The sequence below is a fragment of the Jaculus jaculus genome, chromosome 1 (assembly GCF_020740685.1).
Source record: "Jaculus jaculus isolate mJacJac1 chromosome 1, mJacJac1.mat.Y.cur, whole genome shotgun sequence".
In the NCBI taxonomy this organism is placed as follows: Eukaryota; Metazoa; Chordata; class Mammalia; order Rodentia; family Dipodidae; genus Jaculus; species Jaculus jaculus.
The window spans coordinates 125,383,698-125,400,513 of NC_059102.1; the positions used below are offsets into that span (position 1 = coordinate 125,383,698).

At 49.6% G+C, this 16,816-nt stretch overlaps 2 protein-coding genes across 6 annotated transcripts in view; one reads left to right on the forward strand and one right to left on the reverse strand.

Moving 5' to 3' along the window:
• Eng (endoglin) overlaps window positions 1-4,497 on the forward strand; it is a 51,233-nt gene extending 46,736 nt beyond the window's left edge. The window contains exons 13-16 of the mRNA XM_045148736.1: window positions 310-561; window positions 2,013-2,067; window positions 3,465-3,566; window positions 3,702-4,497. Coding sequence (XP_045004671.1) covers window positions 310-561; window positions 2,013-2,067; window positions 3,465-3,566; window positions 3,702-3,826 — 534 coding nt within the window. The 3' untranslated portion in view covers window positions 3,827-4,497. The remainder of the gene's footprint in view (window positions 1-309; window positions 562-2,012; window positions 2,068-3,464; window positions 3,567-3,701) is intronic.
• A 654-nt stretch (window positions 4,498-5,151) lies between these two features.
• Fpgs (folylpolyglutamate synthase) overlaps window positions 5,152-16,816 on the reverse strand; it is a 40,854-nt gene continuing 29,189 nt past the window's right edge. For all 5 annotated transcript variants that reach the window (XM_045148769.1, XM_045148761.1, XM_045148750.1 and 2 more), the window contains 4 exons: window positions 9,650-9,800; window positions 9,413-9,488; window positions 8,567-8,633; window positions 5,152-5,934 (listed from right to left, as the gene is read on the reverse strand). In XM_045148769.1, coding sequence (XP_045004704.1) covers window positions 5,558-5,934; window positions 8,567-8,633; window positions 9,413-9,488; window positions 9,650-9,800 — 671 coding nt within the window. In that variant the 3' untranslated portion in view covers window positions 5,152-5,557. The remainder of the gene's footprint in view (window positions 5,935-8,566; window positions 8,634-9,412; window positions 9,489-9,649; window positions 9,801-16,816) is intronic.

Here is a 16,816-nt window from a genome sequence, read left to right on the forward strand (position 1 = left end):
AAAGACAAGTGCCTTAACCACTAAGCCATCTCTCCAGCCCATTGTTTGGTTTTCTTTTTCAAGGTAGGGTTTCACACTAGTCCAGGCTAACATGGAATTGAGATGGGGAGGGAATATGATGGAGAATGGAATTTCAAAGGGGAAAGTGGGGGGAGGGAGAGTATTATCATGGGATATTTTTGTAAACATGGAAGATGTTAATAAAAATTGAGGAAAAAAATAAATTTAAAAAAGCAGAAATACGCCCCCCCCCAAAAAAAAAAAATAAGAAAAGCTCCTCATACCTGGTCCACTTACCTTCCCGTGCAGGTGAGCATGTCCCCATCCATCACTGAGGTCACACTACAGATAGACAGCTGCCACCTGGATTTGGGGCCTGAACTGGACACGGTGGAACTCATCCAGGGCCGGGCAGCCAAGGGCAGCTGTGTGAGCATGCTGTCCCCAAGCCCAGATGGTGACCCACGTTTCAGCTTCCTCCTCCGCGTCTACATGGTGCCCACGCCCATGGCTGGTACCCTCAGCTGCAACTTGGCCCTGCGCCCTAGGACTTTGTCCCAGGTGAGTGGGTATGACCCAGGCCCAGCTTTAAGGTGGCTTTTGGGTCTGGGGTTGGCAGGCAAAGGGTGGCAGTCCAGTGGGACGTGCAAACAGCTGGTTGGGAGTAGTGTCATAGTCAGGCACCGGGCTTGACAGTCTAGCTGGTGGGGCACTCACTGCCACCTACTGCCTTCTGATGGGATCGCTGAGTCTGAGGAGTTGGTAGGATATGCAGCTGCAACCATCCATCCACCCATTTATCCTTCTGTGTCTTTATCTATCATCCATCCATCCACCCACCCATCCATCCACACATTCACCCACCTACCTGTCCATCCATCATCCTTCAGTACTTAAACAATGCCAGTCACTCATCCTTCTCCCAGGAATCTACCCACTGGTGTGATCACCAGTGTGACTGACCTCAATAAGTGTGCTAGGAGCCAGTCACACAATGTCCTGACTTTCTGCATTTGCTGGTGTCAACATGGCACTGTCCAGTGAATCTTCATTCTCAGACTCTCAGTCCTGGACACACTCATAAGACCACACCAGCTGTTTGCAGACAGGGCTGGGCATGATGGCACACACCTTTAATCCCAGCAGAGGTAGGAGGACTGCTATAAGTTCGAGGCCATCCTGAAACTACATAGTGAATTCCAGGTCAGCCTGAGCTAGAGTGAGACTGTACCTTAAAAATCAAAAGAACAATATAAAAAAAAAAAAAAAAGAAAGAAAAAGAAAAAAAAATCAAAAGAACAGAAAACAAAAATTTTCAAGATTAAAACCCTCCCTGGTTGGGGACAGGGAGATGGCTCAATAGGTAAAGTGCCTGGTGCACAAGACTGACAACCTGAGCTCAGATCCCCAGAACCCATGTAAAGCCAAATGCGTAGCATGAGCACCTGTAATCCCAGGGCATCTGTGGCGGGAAGGAAGGCAGATACAGGAGAACCCTGAGCTCACGGGCCAACTAGCCTGGCACACACTGTGGTGAACAAGAGAGACTCGGCCTCGGGCAAGGACCAATATTCTAAGCTGACCTCCACATGTGAGCTGGGCCAATGCATGCCTGCATTCATACACACACTAAGTCAAAGCAGAACAAAAGACCCCCCTAGTTGCCTGAAACTGGGCAGACCTTACCTTCCAGGTCTGTGCTGCCCTCTAGCTTGTGAGCCCCAGGGCTCTGAGCTGGCCTGGCTCAGGGCTCAAGGCTTGCACAGGGTAAAGAAATGACTCATGGGAATCAGGGCCTTCCAGGACCTACCAGGAAGTGGCCATGGACTGTCCCCTGATCCCCTACCCCAGCACACATCCCCAGGACGTATCCACAGGCTCCTGGCTAGAAAGTGCTGGATGTGACTCAGCCAAGACTCAGAGATGTGGCAAGTCAGGGCTGCAGAGCCAGGGAAAACCAAAGGCTGCTGGCCAAAAGTTGTGCCATCCACCACCCGTCTCTCCCTCCCCAGGAAATCTACAGGAGTGTCTCCATGCGCCTGAACATCGTCAGCCCTGACCTGTCTGGTAAGTGGAGGGTAAAAGACGGGGGAGAGACAGGACCCAGGCACACGGGGGCAGGGGGTCCAGCAGGAGCAGCCCTGGGAGGAAAGACGGAAGGGCTTCCCAGAGCCCCAGCAGCCAGAAGAGCTGCATCTGAGAATGACTTTGGATGGCCGCTCAGGACAGCGACCCGTGCCTCAGGTTCCCTGTGCAGTGCTCCTCTCCATTGCTTGTTCACTGGTGGCGCCCTTGCTGCAGGACACAGCCTCCTGGATGGACCATGAGGCCCCTTAGCTGTGGTTCTGGCCTAACTTCCCTGACGCCTTTCAGCACTGGGCCCCTTCAGCCTCTTTGTTAGTTTCCCTGGCTCAAATGTCACTGAGCCATAGTGCCCGTGATGCTGGGGGCAGAGGTGAGGGCAGGACCTGCCATGCAGGCAAGGATGGTGTCATCACCTCTGACCCTCGCAGCCAGGATCGAGGAGGTGGGGCTCATAACCTCACTGCACAGATGGGAAGTCAGAGGCCAAGAGCCCAGGGTCACACACAGACAGGAGTGTGGAAGGAGTGAGGCCTGGGACAACCCCAGCCTAGCTAAGGAGTCTTAAAGGATGTTCTAGGCCTGGGGAGATGGATCAGTGGTTGGGGGCACTTGCTTGCAGAGCCTACCAGCCTGCATTCAGTTCCTAAGTACTCATGTAAACACAGATGCACATCCCCACTAGGTGGCACAAGCGTCTGGAGTTCAATTTCAGTGGTTGAGGCCCTGGCATACCAATTCTCTAAAATAAAAAATAAAAAAAATATATATATATATATATATGCATATTTTTTTTAAAGGTGCTATAACCCATTCTAATCTGGCTCAGAGACAGGCTAGTGTTGACCTCAGGTCACACAGCAGGGCAGAGCAGGTTCTAGACTCCTAGGGTCCTTTTACTCTTTGATACACTGCACCATCCGTGTCCCCTGAAGAGGCATCTTGGCTAGCCTTAGGAGACACAAGCATGGCCTGAACAGCCTAGCTGGCTGGGCTCTTTGAGCAGCTGGTGACAGCTTAGTACTGGGCAGGGTGCGACAAGCCTATGCACTAGATGAGGAGGCAGAGGTTCAGAAAGTCAGGGTCCGAGCCTGGCGTGGTGGCACATGCCTTGAATACCAGATCCCGGGTGGCTGATGTATGTGGATTGCTGTGAGTTCTAGGCAGGCCTGGGACTACAGAGTGAATTCCGGGTCATCCTGGGCCAGAATGAGACCCTACTTGGTGGGGTGGGGGTGGGGGTGGCAGAAAGTTAGGGGTGTGGCTGAACTGGAAGAGGGTCCAACCTGTACCCGCGGCTAGCAACGGGGTAGGCAGAGGCCCGAGGCCGGGATGGAGCAGCAGCGCTGACCACTGGCCCTTCCTCCCTCCCTTGGTCGCAGGCAAAGGTCTCGTCCTGCCCGCTGTGCTGGGCATCACCTTTGGTGCCTTCCTCATTGGGGCTCTTCTCACGGCTGCGCTCTGGTGCATCTACTCGCACACACGTGAGTATCCCAGGCCTCCGCAGTGAGCACTCAGGGGCCCTCCCCATCCCCTGGGAGTGCCTGGAGAAGCCTCTGAGGGAGTGGGGAGCCCTGGCCGCCGGGGGCCCTGACCGCCACCCCTGCCCACGCCCCCAGGTTCCCCCAGCAAGCGGGAGCCCGTGGTGGCGGTGGCTGCCCCGGCCTCCTCTGAGAGCAGCAGCACCAACCACAGCATCGGGAGCACCCAGAGCACCCCCTGCTCCACCAGCAGCATGGCGTAGTGCCCAGCCCAGAGCCCCAGGGGCCCTCCGGCCAGCCCTTGCACCGCAGGAGAGACTGAGAGGCCACCAGCTGGGAACCACTGGCCACGAGCTCGTCCCGGAAGCCCCGTGTATCCGCGCGACTGAGGACGGAATGTGCCCTCCGCACCTGCCCCTCCCACCTCCCTCACAGAGGCCTGCTGCCAGCGAGGGCACCGGCTTGGAACACCTTCAGTGCCCTCACCCCATTTCATAGAGTCTTCCAATGCAGAGGTTCTGGGACAAGGCTGTCCAGGATGGCCGAAAGATGCCACTGCCCTGTACGCCCACATTGCTGTAGAAACTTATGTGGGAAAACTGTGCCAGACAGGTGAGAGCTCTAACCAGGCTACGACACTCGCCACAGAACCCACGGGGGTCAAGCCCAGAGCCCCTGAATCTGATTCCTGTGCCCTCCACACCTGGACTCACACAACTTTGGTGGGGGAGACGGAAGCTGAGGGGTGCCCAGCCCGAGGCTCAGAGGGTGGCAAGAACAGTGGGGTGAGGGAGCCCAGCTCCTTCCAAAAATGTCACAGAGACCTCTCTTCCCAGCCCATCCATGCGGCAGGCAACAGGAGAGCAGTGGCCAGGCTGCTGCTCCTGGGCCCACCTCTGTATATTCACCACCAATAAATCGGACATGAAACCTGGGCTGGGCTGGACAAAGGGGAGGGTCTTCTGGTGGGAGGGGCTAATTCTGTCACAGAGGGTGGGCGGCCGGTAGCAGGGACAAAACATGTATGGATTAAACCTTTACAGCACACTTATTTTGATGGCCCACCCCTGGGACTGAGACTGGGAAGAGCAAATGCTAGGCAGTTCTGTCTACTCTCTCGGGGGTCTAGAACACAGATCCCAACAGTTCTGGGTCCCAATCTTGCATCTGCTTATCTGTGGGCGGCCTATGGCTTCTCAAAGCCAGCCACTGCGCCCTCATCTGTCACATGGGTCCAATGCTCAATCACCAAATCCTCCAAGCCGGGCGTGGTGGTGCACACCTTTAATCCCAGCACTCCCTGGGATTGCCATGAGTTCGAGGTCACCCTGAGACAACACAGTCAATTCCAGGTCAGCCTGGTCTAGAGTGAGACCCTACCTCAAGAGTATGGCCTGTAGATATCAATCCAGTCTTCTAGAATTCTAGGCTACCTGAGGCTCAAGGGAGAGAAAGACTTGCCACATGGCCAGGGCTGTGGCCACACAGTCCAGATCCTATATTAGCTGCAGCCCCAGCCCCAGGCTACAGCTCTCAAAGATTTCACCACTGCTTAAAAAAAAAAAAAAAAAGAAAGAAAAAAGAAAGAAAAAGCTTTAAAAGCTTTAATTCATTCCAGCCACCCTGTGTCCATACAGAGTCTTAGGCAGGGATCCTCTTCCTTCTCAGAAGGCACTGGGATGAGGAAGTCTCTGGCCCAGCCTGCAGAAGGACGGTAGGCTGGTCAGGCAGCTCACCCATAAGCTGGGCCTGAGCCAGGAGGCAGGCAGGTGGTGAGGAGACTACTACAGTGGTGGAGACCCCCAAGTCCCCTGCTGCCTTGGCCAGAGGAAGGAGAGACCAAAGTGCAGAGCTTCTCCTGGCCCTCTACTCCTCCACCTAGAGCTCAGGGCCCTAGGCCAGAGCCCAGACAGCAGAAACCTCAAGGCACCTGGTGTACGTCTGTGGCGAGAAGGCAGGGCTGGGAGATTTCCTCTTCAACCACACCACCGTGACTACTGGGACAGGGAGGGGTCCAGCAGCTTCAGGACGCCACCCACCAGGTGCAGGCTGCCAGTGACCAGCACGTGGATGGCAGCAGCCTCCCGGAGAATGCTGGCACCACTGCTGGCCGTGGGGTGGCTGAGGAGGCCCTTGGAAGGGCTGGGGGGCTGAAAGATGGGGTCCCGGCCCTGGCTGATCCACTGCAAGGCGTGAGAGATGCAGCTGAAGACGAGGGAGCATGGGCTGCCGGGGTGGGGCGCCAGCAGCAGGGAGGCTGACCCGTCGGGCACCAGGCTGGCCCGCTCCGCAGCCAGGAAACTCCAGTGCTGCTGGTGCTGGAGGCAGCGGAGCAGCACCTGGTCCAGAGTCACCGTGAAGTTCTGCTGATCTGCGGGGCACAGACACAGGCATGTGTGGAGGGGACAGGAAGAGGGGCCAGCACTGGCCCAGTGAGCACATGTTACCAACTGGTCCTTTCTACGCATCAACTCACCAGACTCGGCCACTGGTCCCCACAGTGGGAAAAATGAGGTGCAGCCAAATCCAACAACTTTCCTCAAAGCCTAAGGACCCATGTTCGACTCTCCATGTCCCACATACACCAGAGGCATAAGGTGACACAAGCATGCAACGTTGCACATGTGCACAAGGTGGCACACACATCTGGAGTTCGATTACAATGGCTGGAAGCCCTGGCACGCCAATTCTCTCTCTCACTTTCTCACATTTAAAAAAAAAAAAAGGCCATCCGGGTTTGGTAGCACACACCTTTAATTCCAGCACTCAGGAGTTAGAGGTAGGAGGACTGCCATGAGTTCAAGGCCACCTTGAGACTACATAGTGAATTCCAGGTCAGCCTGGGCTAGAGACCCTACCTCGAAAAAAAAAAAAACCAAATGGCTGGAGAGATGCCTGCAAAGCCTAATGACCGGGGTTCAATTCTTGAGTGCCCATGTAAAGCCAAATGCACAATGTGGCGCATGCATTTGAAGTTCATTTGCAGTGGCTGGAGGCCCTGATGTACCCATCCTCTGTCTGTCTCTTTCCCTCTCTCCCCCACCCAAAAAAAATATATCTATACATGCACACACACACAAACACACACACACACACACACACACACATATATATATATTTTAAAGGCCAGTCTGTTGGGCTTACCTCAAAAATTAGGTGTCCAGTTAAAAATAAATTCCCAGCCAGGCATGGTGATGCATGCCTTTAATCCCAGCACTCGGTAGACACAGGTAAAACTGCTGTGAGTTTGAGACCACCCTGAGACTACATAGTAAATTCCAGGTCAGCCTGGGCTAGATCGAGACCCTGCCTTGAAAAACCATAAAAAAAGTAAAAAAATAGATTCCAAGCTGGGCATGGTGGCACATGCTTTTAATCCCAGTGCTTTGGAGGCTGAGCTAGGAGGATCACTGTGAGTTCGAGACCAGACTGAGACTACACAGTGAGTTCCAGGTCAGTCTGGGTAGAACGAGACCCTACCTTGGGGAAAAAAGAAGATTCTAGGCTGGGCATAATGGCACAACTTTAATCCCAGCACTCAGGAGTCAGAGGTAGGACTCTACCTAAAAAAAAAAAAAAAAAAAAAAAAAAAGAAAAGAAAAAGAAAGAAAGAAAAGAAAAAGTAAAAAAAGACGGGCTGAAGGGATGCTTAGTAGTTAAGGCTTTTGCCTGCAAAGCCAAAGGACCCAGATTCAATTCCCCAGGACCAACATTGGCCAGATGCACAACTGGCACATGTATCTGGAGTTGTTTGCAGTGGCTGGAGGCCCTGGCGTGCCCATTCTCTCTCTCTCTCCCTGTCAAATAAATAAAATAAGATTCTCCTTTAATCCCAGTACTTGGGAGGCAGAAGTAAGAGGGTCACTGTGAGTTTGAGACTACATAGTGAATGCCAGGTCAGCTTGGACCAGAGTCAAACCCTACCTCAGAAAAAAAAAAAAAAAAAAAAAGATTCCAAGTGCTAGGGAAATGGCTCAATGGTTAAAGGTGCTTGTTTATAAAAAGCCTGCTGACCCAAGTTCAAATCCCCAGTACTCATGTGAAGCCAGATGCACAAAGTGGTGCATGCATCTAGAGTACCTTGACAGTGGCAAGAGGCCCTGGCACACCCATTTATTCTCTCCTCTCCTCAAAAATAAATAAAATATTTTAAAAGAAAAAGGATAAAACAAAAGTATGTTCTCTATTCTTTCATACTTTAACACAGTGCACAGTGACTGTTTATTTTACACTGCAACCCCGTATTCACATACTTACATATATGCCAACTCTTCACCAGCTAGTAGCCCCCCCTTCCTTTAGGAGTACATACTAGTATTTTCTATTCTCCTCCAGTTCATTTTCAGTAACAAAGTCTGGTCAATATCCACAAAACTGATAGCTGATATCAGTAGCTATAAATGGCCTTTAGCATGTTTTTTGAAAAATGGAGACTGATTGAGAAGGGGAGGGGCCAATACACTGTTTCAAGGGGAAAGTGGGGGAAGGGAAGGTATTATCATCAGATATTTTTTTATAATCATGGAAATTGTTAATAAAAATTTGGAAAAAAAAAAAGAAGAAAATGAAGTAAATGAAGTATCCCATGAAACTGAAGAAGTATAAACAATAAAATTTTATATAAAATTAAAAAAAAAAAAGTTCTCCTTAGCCGGGCATGGTGGCGCATGCCTTTAATCCAAGCAGTTGGGAGGCAGAGGTAGGAGGATCACTGGGAGTTTGAGGCCACCCTGAGAACACAGAGTGAATTCCAGGTCAGCCTGAGCTAGAGTGACACCCTACTTCAAAAAACCAAAAAGAAAAAAGCTCTCCTTGCTAATTTTTTTTGGCAGGATTACAGTTAGAGGACACAAAATTTAAAATGCACCTAAGGGTGTTTATACAACAAACTCTACCGCCGAGCCCAGCCCTGCAGCTTGAAAGTCCTCCCTTCCCTCAGCAGCAGCCCACCTTGCAGTCCTCAGCCCCAGCTCACCCCACGCACCATATCTGTCCACTCTCACCTGCGTTATCTGTGGGTGACACCTCGGTCAGGTTGGGGCAGAAGACAGCATAGTCAAAGTGGCAGGACTGGAAGTGGAGTGGGAGGCTTGGCATGAGATTCTTGGAGAGACTGCCCCCACCCCATGACTTCCAAATGGTTTCCCGAGCCCATGTGTCTAAAGGCATTGCCCTGTGGACACCAGCTATGCCCTTCAGCCCCAGCTCCATTTGCCTCAGGGTCCCCTTCCTGGCCTCATGGCCTGGCAATGACAGCATGGCCTAATGTACAGATAGGAAGAGAAGCTCAGGCAGGTGGCACTTTCTTAAGGCCACTTAGCTAGGAAGTAGGCCCTGGATCCAGGCTGGGGAAAGAGCTGTGACAGTTTCTGGACATGAGCAGCCTTAGCTTCTTGCCCTGTGAAATGAGAGATGATTCCTAGGAGTTACTTCAGCCCTGACAGTCTAGATGGAGCAGCCTCAGTTTCCCCAAGGAGAGAAGGGCCTCTATGTTCCTTGAAACCTTGTGACTCCTTAAAGCACACTTAATAAACGTGCGCCTGCAGAGGCAAGCTGAGGCAGGGCAATGATGTTTCTGGCCAGGCTGTATGTCACTGGCTAACGGAGTGTGTCAAGGGTGTCTAGAGCCTGTCCCTTTAGCCACCATGAAGCCCTCCTTCCAACTGCAAGAGAGCAAGAGCAATGGCTTATGGAAGACTCCCTGAGGGCCTGAAGCCTTTACATGTCATCTTCAGTAGAATTCAGGTGACCACTTTACAGTGGAGGAAATCTAGGCCCAGTGGGGTGGCACGGCCAGGACCAGGGAGGGCTGCCTACGGGGTGGCACAGCCACCAGACTGGCCCCTCACCTGTAGCAGCTTCAGCAGGGCCGCGGGGTCCCTGTCCCCGGTGGAGTTGAAGAGCAAGACACGGACCTCGAGCCCACTGCACAGGAAGGAAGGAGTCAGAGCACCGCCTCCCTGCATCCCATCCTGCCCCAACTCTCCCCACAAGCCAGCCTTTTCCCCGCCTCTCCAACTGAGCCTCACCCCACTCCATGCTCCATCCTTTACCTAAGGCCCTGCCTCCCCCCATCCTGTGCTCACCTGCTGGGCTGCTCTCTGCCATGCACTGCTTGGCGGAACCAGCGCACACAGGCCTGCATACTGCTGGTGGTGTGGGCACCGTCGAGGTACCAGATGAGGGATCCGCGTCGCAGCACCTGTGTCCGACCAGGCCACTCTGCATCACGGAGCCCTGGCACAGGTGAACGAGACAGGTACTTTGGGATCCTTTCCCACCCAGGTCTTCAAATGTGCGTGTAACCCAGAATGTACCGACCCCACAGGATGCCCTCTTGGGACTCTGAGGAGCCCATCAGCCCACAAGCTTCTTGCCAGTGCCAGGCTCTAGGCTCAGGGCTTGGGCTGCCTCATCTGATGAACTCTTCCAGGCAACCCTGAGAGAGGGAGCTATCATACGTGATCTCAACTCGATAGCCTCCAAGCTCTGAACTAACAAAGCGAGTGAGTACTGCGGCTGGAATGTGACCTGAGACCTGTGCTAGGACTGTTATGGATGCCCTGGAGCAGGCCCGGCACAGTGGACACACCGAAACCATTCACTGAAGGAATCTAACAGTGTGAGGGCGGCATGGGCTGAGAGCTTCCTGGGGATGAGAAGCGAAGGCAGCCGGCATGGGGGCTCAGCCTGTAATCCCAGCCCTTGGTGCTGAGGTAACAGAATCACTGGGAGGTTGAGTTTGCAGCCAGGGCTAGAGTAAGTTACAGGTCAGCTTCAACTCCAGTGAGACCCTGCCTCAAAACACAACACTGGGGGCAGTGGCTCACACCTATAACCCCAGCTTGGGAGGCTGAGGATTTTGGGCTAATGAAAACTTGCCTCAAAATAAATAAATAAATAAATAAATAAATAATGTCGGGCATGGTGGCACACACCTTTAATCCCAGCACTTGGGAGGCAGAGGTAGGTGGATTGCCGTGAGTTCAAGGCCACCCTGAGACTACATAGTGAATTCCAGGTCAGCCTGGACTAGAGCAAGATCCTACCTTGAAAAATGAAAAATAAATAAATAAATAAGAGGAAGAAGAAGAAGAAAGGAAGAAGGAGGAGGTGGAGGAGGAAGAAAGAAAGAAAAGCAGGGCTGGAGAGATGGCTCAGCCATTAAAGGAACTTGCTTAAAAAGACTCAGCTTGCAGAAAGCTGGAAAAAGCCACGATGCATGCAGTTCAATGGGAGAGAGAGAAATCACCAGTGAAGATACTCCACAGTGAGCACTGCAAGCTTTATATTTGGCCAACCAGGCCAAATGAGCCAACAGGTGCAGTAGTGGCACGTCTGTCATGGTGGAAACCAGCTGCCCTCTAAATGGACTGGAGGCCCACTCCATGGGAGGGAATACATCCCTGATACTGAAAACTTAAAACAGGGGTAGTCATGAGCCCTAGAGGTGTAATGTCTGCTGCTATCTGGCTAAATGTATATACTATGCTCATCAAGCTGCTCAGTAAGCATTTCCCTTAATGTTCATATCCATATATTAATACTACTCTCACTTTTGGTAGAGAACCTTCTCTTTTCAGATGGCAGTGACCTTGGGATGACTCAGAAGGAACCATGGTGCTGAGAAGTGACAGAGGAGTGCTCAGCTCTGCAATATCTCTATCACACCTTCCAAGGCTCAGGGTCCATTGCAGAAGAGGTGGCAGAAAGAATATAAGAGCCAAAGGAAGAGTAAGATTACAACGTGCTCCTCCAGACACAAAATGGCCTGGATATCCATGATCTCACAGCGCCTGACACTACCAATACAAGACCATTATAATAGGAGGAAAAGATCATGGCATCAAAATAAAAGAGAGACTGGGACTTCCGGTTAAGATGGCGGCGTAGGTACCACGCCAAAGCAGCCTAGGGGGGAAAAAGACCAAAAAAACTCAGCAAAATACACACTTTTACTAAAAAGTGAGGTGTATAGGAAATTGAGGCGGCAGCGGAGAAGTAGAAGAGTTCCAGAGCATCCAGAGCCTGCACAGGCGGGAACAGCGGCTCCGGGGCGGCTCGGCCACCCGCCGCAGCCGCGGAGCGGCAGAAAGCCGCCGGACTCTCGGCTCGAGCCGCAGGACAAGCCAGGTGCGGGATTTTCCCCTCACACCGCGCTCTCCACAACTCGGGAAACGTGAGGGGAGAGCGGCAGCGAGCAACGGAGGGAGGAGCAGACCGCGAGGTAGAAGCACACGTGGAGCAGCGATACAACCAGAGCAGCCGCGGCTCCCTCCCCTCCCCCACCACCTGAACCCAGCTCCAGCGAACACAGCAGCGGCCCGGGACCCGGCCACGCCAACTTGGGCTGACAGCAGGACCCAAGCAGGAGCAGAGTTCGGCAGCAACTTCAGCGGCTCCAGCACCGGTACCAGCGGCCCCAGCAGCAGCGGACCCAGGAGCGGCAGCGGCGGCAGATCCCGCAGCAGCGGCTTCGGGGTGAGCAGTGGCGGTGGACACGGCAGCGGCAGCTTCAGCAGCGGTGGTGGCTCCGGTGGTGGCAGCTACAACAGCAGCAGAGGCAGCAGCAGCGGCTCAGTTTGCCCCGTAGGAAAAGCAAGTGCCCAGCTCCAGAAATCAGAACAGCAGCCCGACGACCCAGGCAGCAACTTGACTGAGACCACAATCACCCAAGGTAACTGGGATTGCACCAGGGAAGGGTCTCACTTGGTCACAAGCTGACTTGGATACCTCAACAGACCAGAAATCTAAACCTCTTTGTTGATAGAAGATCTGGTCATTATAATAACTACTCTTGCATACATACTCGGGGCTGTTTTTGATTGAATGTGTACAGTGTTTAGTTAAATTTTAGAATCTACCAGTATTTTATTCCACTCAGCCTGCTTGAATACTCCTATAGCAGGGAAACTCAACCCCTAAGAACATCTTTGTAGATACTCTGAGAGTCTTAAGAGCCACACCTAATACCTTAAGGTCCTACCCTGAAAATATATTACATCAAATCAATTGATACAGCTAAGAATACACAGCTAGCTAGAAAATCCAAGCATTAACTTAATCCAAGATGCAAAAATATATACATTATAACACAAGAAACACTAAAAAGCAAGACGATATAAATCCACCTAAAAGTATTAATGCATCAGAAATGTCCTCCAGTGAGAAAGAGTTAGAGGAAATGCCTGAGAAAGAGTTCAAAAGAAATATTATAAATATGTTCAAAGAGGTCAAAGAACACATGAAAACAATCAAAGAGGAAATCAAAGAGGAAATCAAAGGAATCAAAGAAGAGGCAGGACACCAATTTAATGAAATAAAGAAGGCAATACAAGACATAAATAGGGAAATAGAAATAATAAAGAAAAACCAGTCAGAATTACTAGCAATGAAGAACACAGTTAATGAAATAAAAATCTCTGTAGAAAATCTCACCAGTAGGATGGATGAGGGAGAGGACAGAATATCTAAGCTAGAAGATCAGGTGGCAGACCTAATGCAGTCCAACAAAGAGAAAGACAAACTTATAGAAAAGTATGAGTGGGAATTTCAAGATATTCGGGACACTATGAAAAGATCCAATATAAGAATTCAGGGCATAGGAGAAGGAGAAGAACTCCACTCCAGAGGCATAGTAGGCATCTTCAACAAAATCATAGAGGAAAATTTCCCCCAAATTGGGAAAGAGGTGCCAATACAGATACAGGAAGCCTTTAGAACCCCAGCCAGACAAAACCCAGAAAGAAACTCTCCTCGCCACATTATACTCAAACTTCCAAACACACAAACCAAAGAAAAAATATTGAAAGCAGTTAGAGAGAAAAATCAAGCTACCTACAAAAGCAAGCCCATCAGGATTACAGCAGATTATTCAACACAAACTTTTAAAGCCAGAAGGGCTTGGAGTGATATATTCCAAGTTCTGAAAGATAACAACTGTCAACCAAGGTTACTTTATCCTGCTAAGCTATCCATCCAAATAGATGGAGAAATAAAGACATTCCATGACAAAAGCAGGTTAAAGGAGTATCTGAAGACAAAACCAGCTCTACAGAAAATACTTGATAGAATCCTCCATGCTGAACAAAAGGAAAAGCACACATATAAGGAACCTAGAAAAAACCAGCTATACTCAAATACCAGTTAACAGAAGAGAGCACAGGTAGAACAAGTAACACACACACACACACACACAAATGGCAAACATAAATACACACCTTTCAATAATATCTCTTAATATCAACGGTCTCAATGCCCCAACGAAAAGACATAGATTTGCAGACTGGGTTAAAAAGCAGGATCCTACAACTTGTTGTCTCCAAGAAACTCACCTTTCTACAAAGGATAGACATTATCTTAGGGTGAAAGGTTGGAAGACGGTGTTTCAAGCAAATGGGCCTAGAAAACAAGCAGGGGTTGCTATCCTAATATCAGACAGGGTAGACTTTAGTCCGACGTTAGTCAAAAAAGATAAGGAAGGTCACTTTATATTGATTAAGGGCACACTCCAACAGGAGGACATTACAATCCTAAACATATATGCACCTAACATGGGGGCTCCCAAATTCGTCAAACAAACACTATTAGAACTAAGGTCACAGATAACACCAAACACAGTGGTGGTGGGTGACTTTAACACCCCACTCTCATCAATTGACAGATCATCCAGGGAAAGAATAAACAGAGAGGCATCTGGACTAAATGAGGTCATAGAAGGAATGGACCTAACAGATATATACAGGACATTTCATCCAAAGGCTGCAGAATATATGTTCGTTTCAGCAGCACATGCAACATTCTCTAAAATAGATCATATATTTGGACACAAAGCAAATCTTAACAAATTCAGGAAAATTGAAATAATTCCTTGCATTCTATCTGACCACAATGGAATTAAACTACAAATCAGTAGCAAGAAAGGCTATAGAGCATACACAAAATCATGGAAACTAAACAATACACTACTAAATAATGAGTGGGTCAATGAAGAAATCAAAAAGGAAATCAAAAAATTTATAGAGTCAAATGATAATGAGAACACAACATACCAAAATCTCTGGGACACAATGAAGGCAGTTCTAAGAGGTAAATTTATAGCCTTAAGTGCCTATATTAAGAAATTAGAAAGGTCGCAAGTAAACGACCTAATGCTTCGCCTTAAAGCCTTGGAAAAAGAAGAACAAGGCAAACCAAAAAGTAGTAGACGGGAAGAAATAATAAAGATTAGGGCAGAAATTAATGAAATAGAAACAAAAAGAACAATCCAAAGAATTAATGAAACAAAGAGTTGGTTCTTTGAAAGGATAAACAAGATTGATAAACCCTTAGCAAATCTGACCAAAAGAAAGAGAGAAGAGACACAAATTAATAAAATCAGAGATGAACAAGATAACATCACAACAGATTCCAGAGAAATTCAAAAAATTATAGGGACATACTATAAAAGCATATACTCCACAAAGTATGAAAATCTGAAAGAAATGGATGATTTCCTTGATCTATATGACCTACCTAAATTAAATCAAAATGAGATTAATCACTTAAATAGACCTATAACAAACATGGAGATCCGAGCAGTTATCAATAATCTCCCAACTAAAAAAAGCCCAGGCCCAGATGGATTCACTGCTGAATTTTACCAGACTTTTAAGGAAGAGCTAACACCATTGCTTCTTAAGCTTTTCCAGGAAATAGAAAAAGAAGAAATCCTACCAAACTCCTTCTATGAGGCCAGCATCACCCTGATACCAAAACCAGGCAAAGATAGAACAAAAAAAGAAAATTACAGACCAATCTCCCTCATGAACATAGATGCAAAAATTCTCAACAAAATATTGGCAAACAGAATACAAGAGTATATCAAATGGACTTCCGGTTAAGATGGCGGCGTAGGTACCAGGCCAAAACAGCCTGGGGGGGGGAAGACCAAAAAAAACTCAGCAAAATACACACTTTTACTAAAAAGTGAGGTGTATAGGAAGTTGAGGCGGCAGCGGAGAAGTAGAAGAGTTCCAGAGCATCCAGAGCCTGCACAGGCGGGAACAGCGGCTCCGGGCCACTCGGCTACCCGCCGCAACCGCGGAGCGGCAGAAAAACCGCCGGTCTCTCGGCTCGAGCCGCAGGACAAGCCAGGTGCGGGATTTTCCCCTCACACCGCGCTCTCCGCAACTCGGGAAACGTGAGGGGAGAGTGGCAGCGAGCAACGGAGGGAGGAGCAGACCGCGAAGTAAAAGCACACGTGGAGAAACGATACAACCAGAACAGCGCGGCTCCCTCCCCTCCCCTGCCGCCTGAACCCAGTTCCAGCTAACACAGCAGCGGCCCGGGACCCGGCCACGCCAACTTGGGCTGACGGCGGGACCCAAGCAGGAGCAGAATTTGGCAGCAACTTCAGCGGCTCCAGCACCGGTACCAGTGGCCCCAGCAGCAGCGGACCCAGGAGTGGCAGCGGTGACATATCCCGCAGCAGCGGCTTCGGGGACACGGCAACGGCAGCTTCAGCAGCGGTGGGGGCTCCGGGGGTGGCGCATACAACAGCTGCAGAGGCGGCGGCAGCAGCTCAGTTTGCCCCGTAGGAAAAGCAAGTGCCCAGCTCCAGAAATCAGAACAGCAGCCCGACGACCCAGGCAGCAACTTGACTGAGACCACAATCACCCAAGGTAACTGGGATTGCACCAGGGAAGGGTCTCACTTGGTCACAAGCTGACTTGGATACCTCAACAGACCAGAAATCTAAACCTCTTTGTTGATAGAGGATCTGGTCATTATAATAACTACTCTTGCATACATACTCGGGGCTGTTTTTGATGGAATGGGTACAGTGTTTAGCTAAATTTTAGAATCTACCAGTATATTATTCCACTCAGCCTGCTTGAATACTCCTATAGCAGGGAAACTCAACCCCTAAGAACATCTTTGTAGATACTCTGAGAGTCTTAAGAGCCACACCTAATACCTTAAGGTCCTACCCTGAAAATATATTACACCAAATCAATTGATACAGCTAAGAATACACAGCTAGCTAGAAAATCCAAGCATTAACTTAATCCAAGATGCAAAAATATATACATTATAACACAAGAAACACTAAAAAGCAAGACGATATAAATCCACCTAAAAGTATTAATGCATCAGAAATGTCCTCCAGTGAGAAAGAGTTAGAGGAAATGCCTGAGAAAGAGTTCAAAAGAATAATTATAAATATGTTCAAAGAGGTCAAAGAACACATGAAAACAATCAAAGAAGAAATC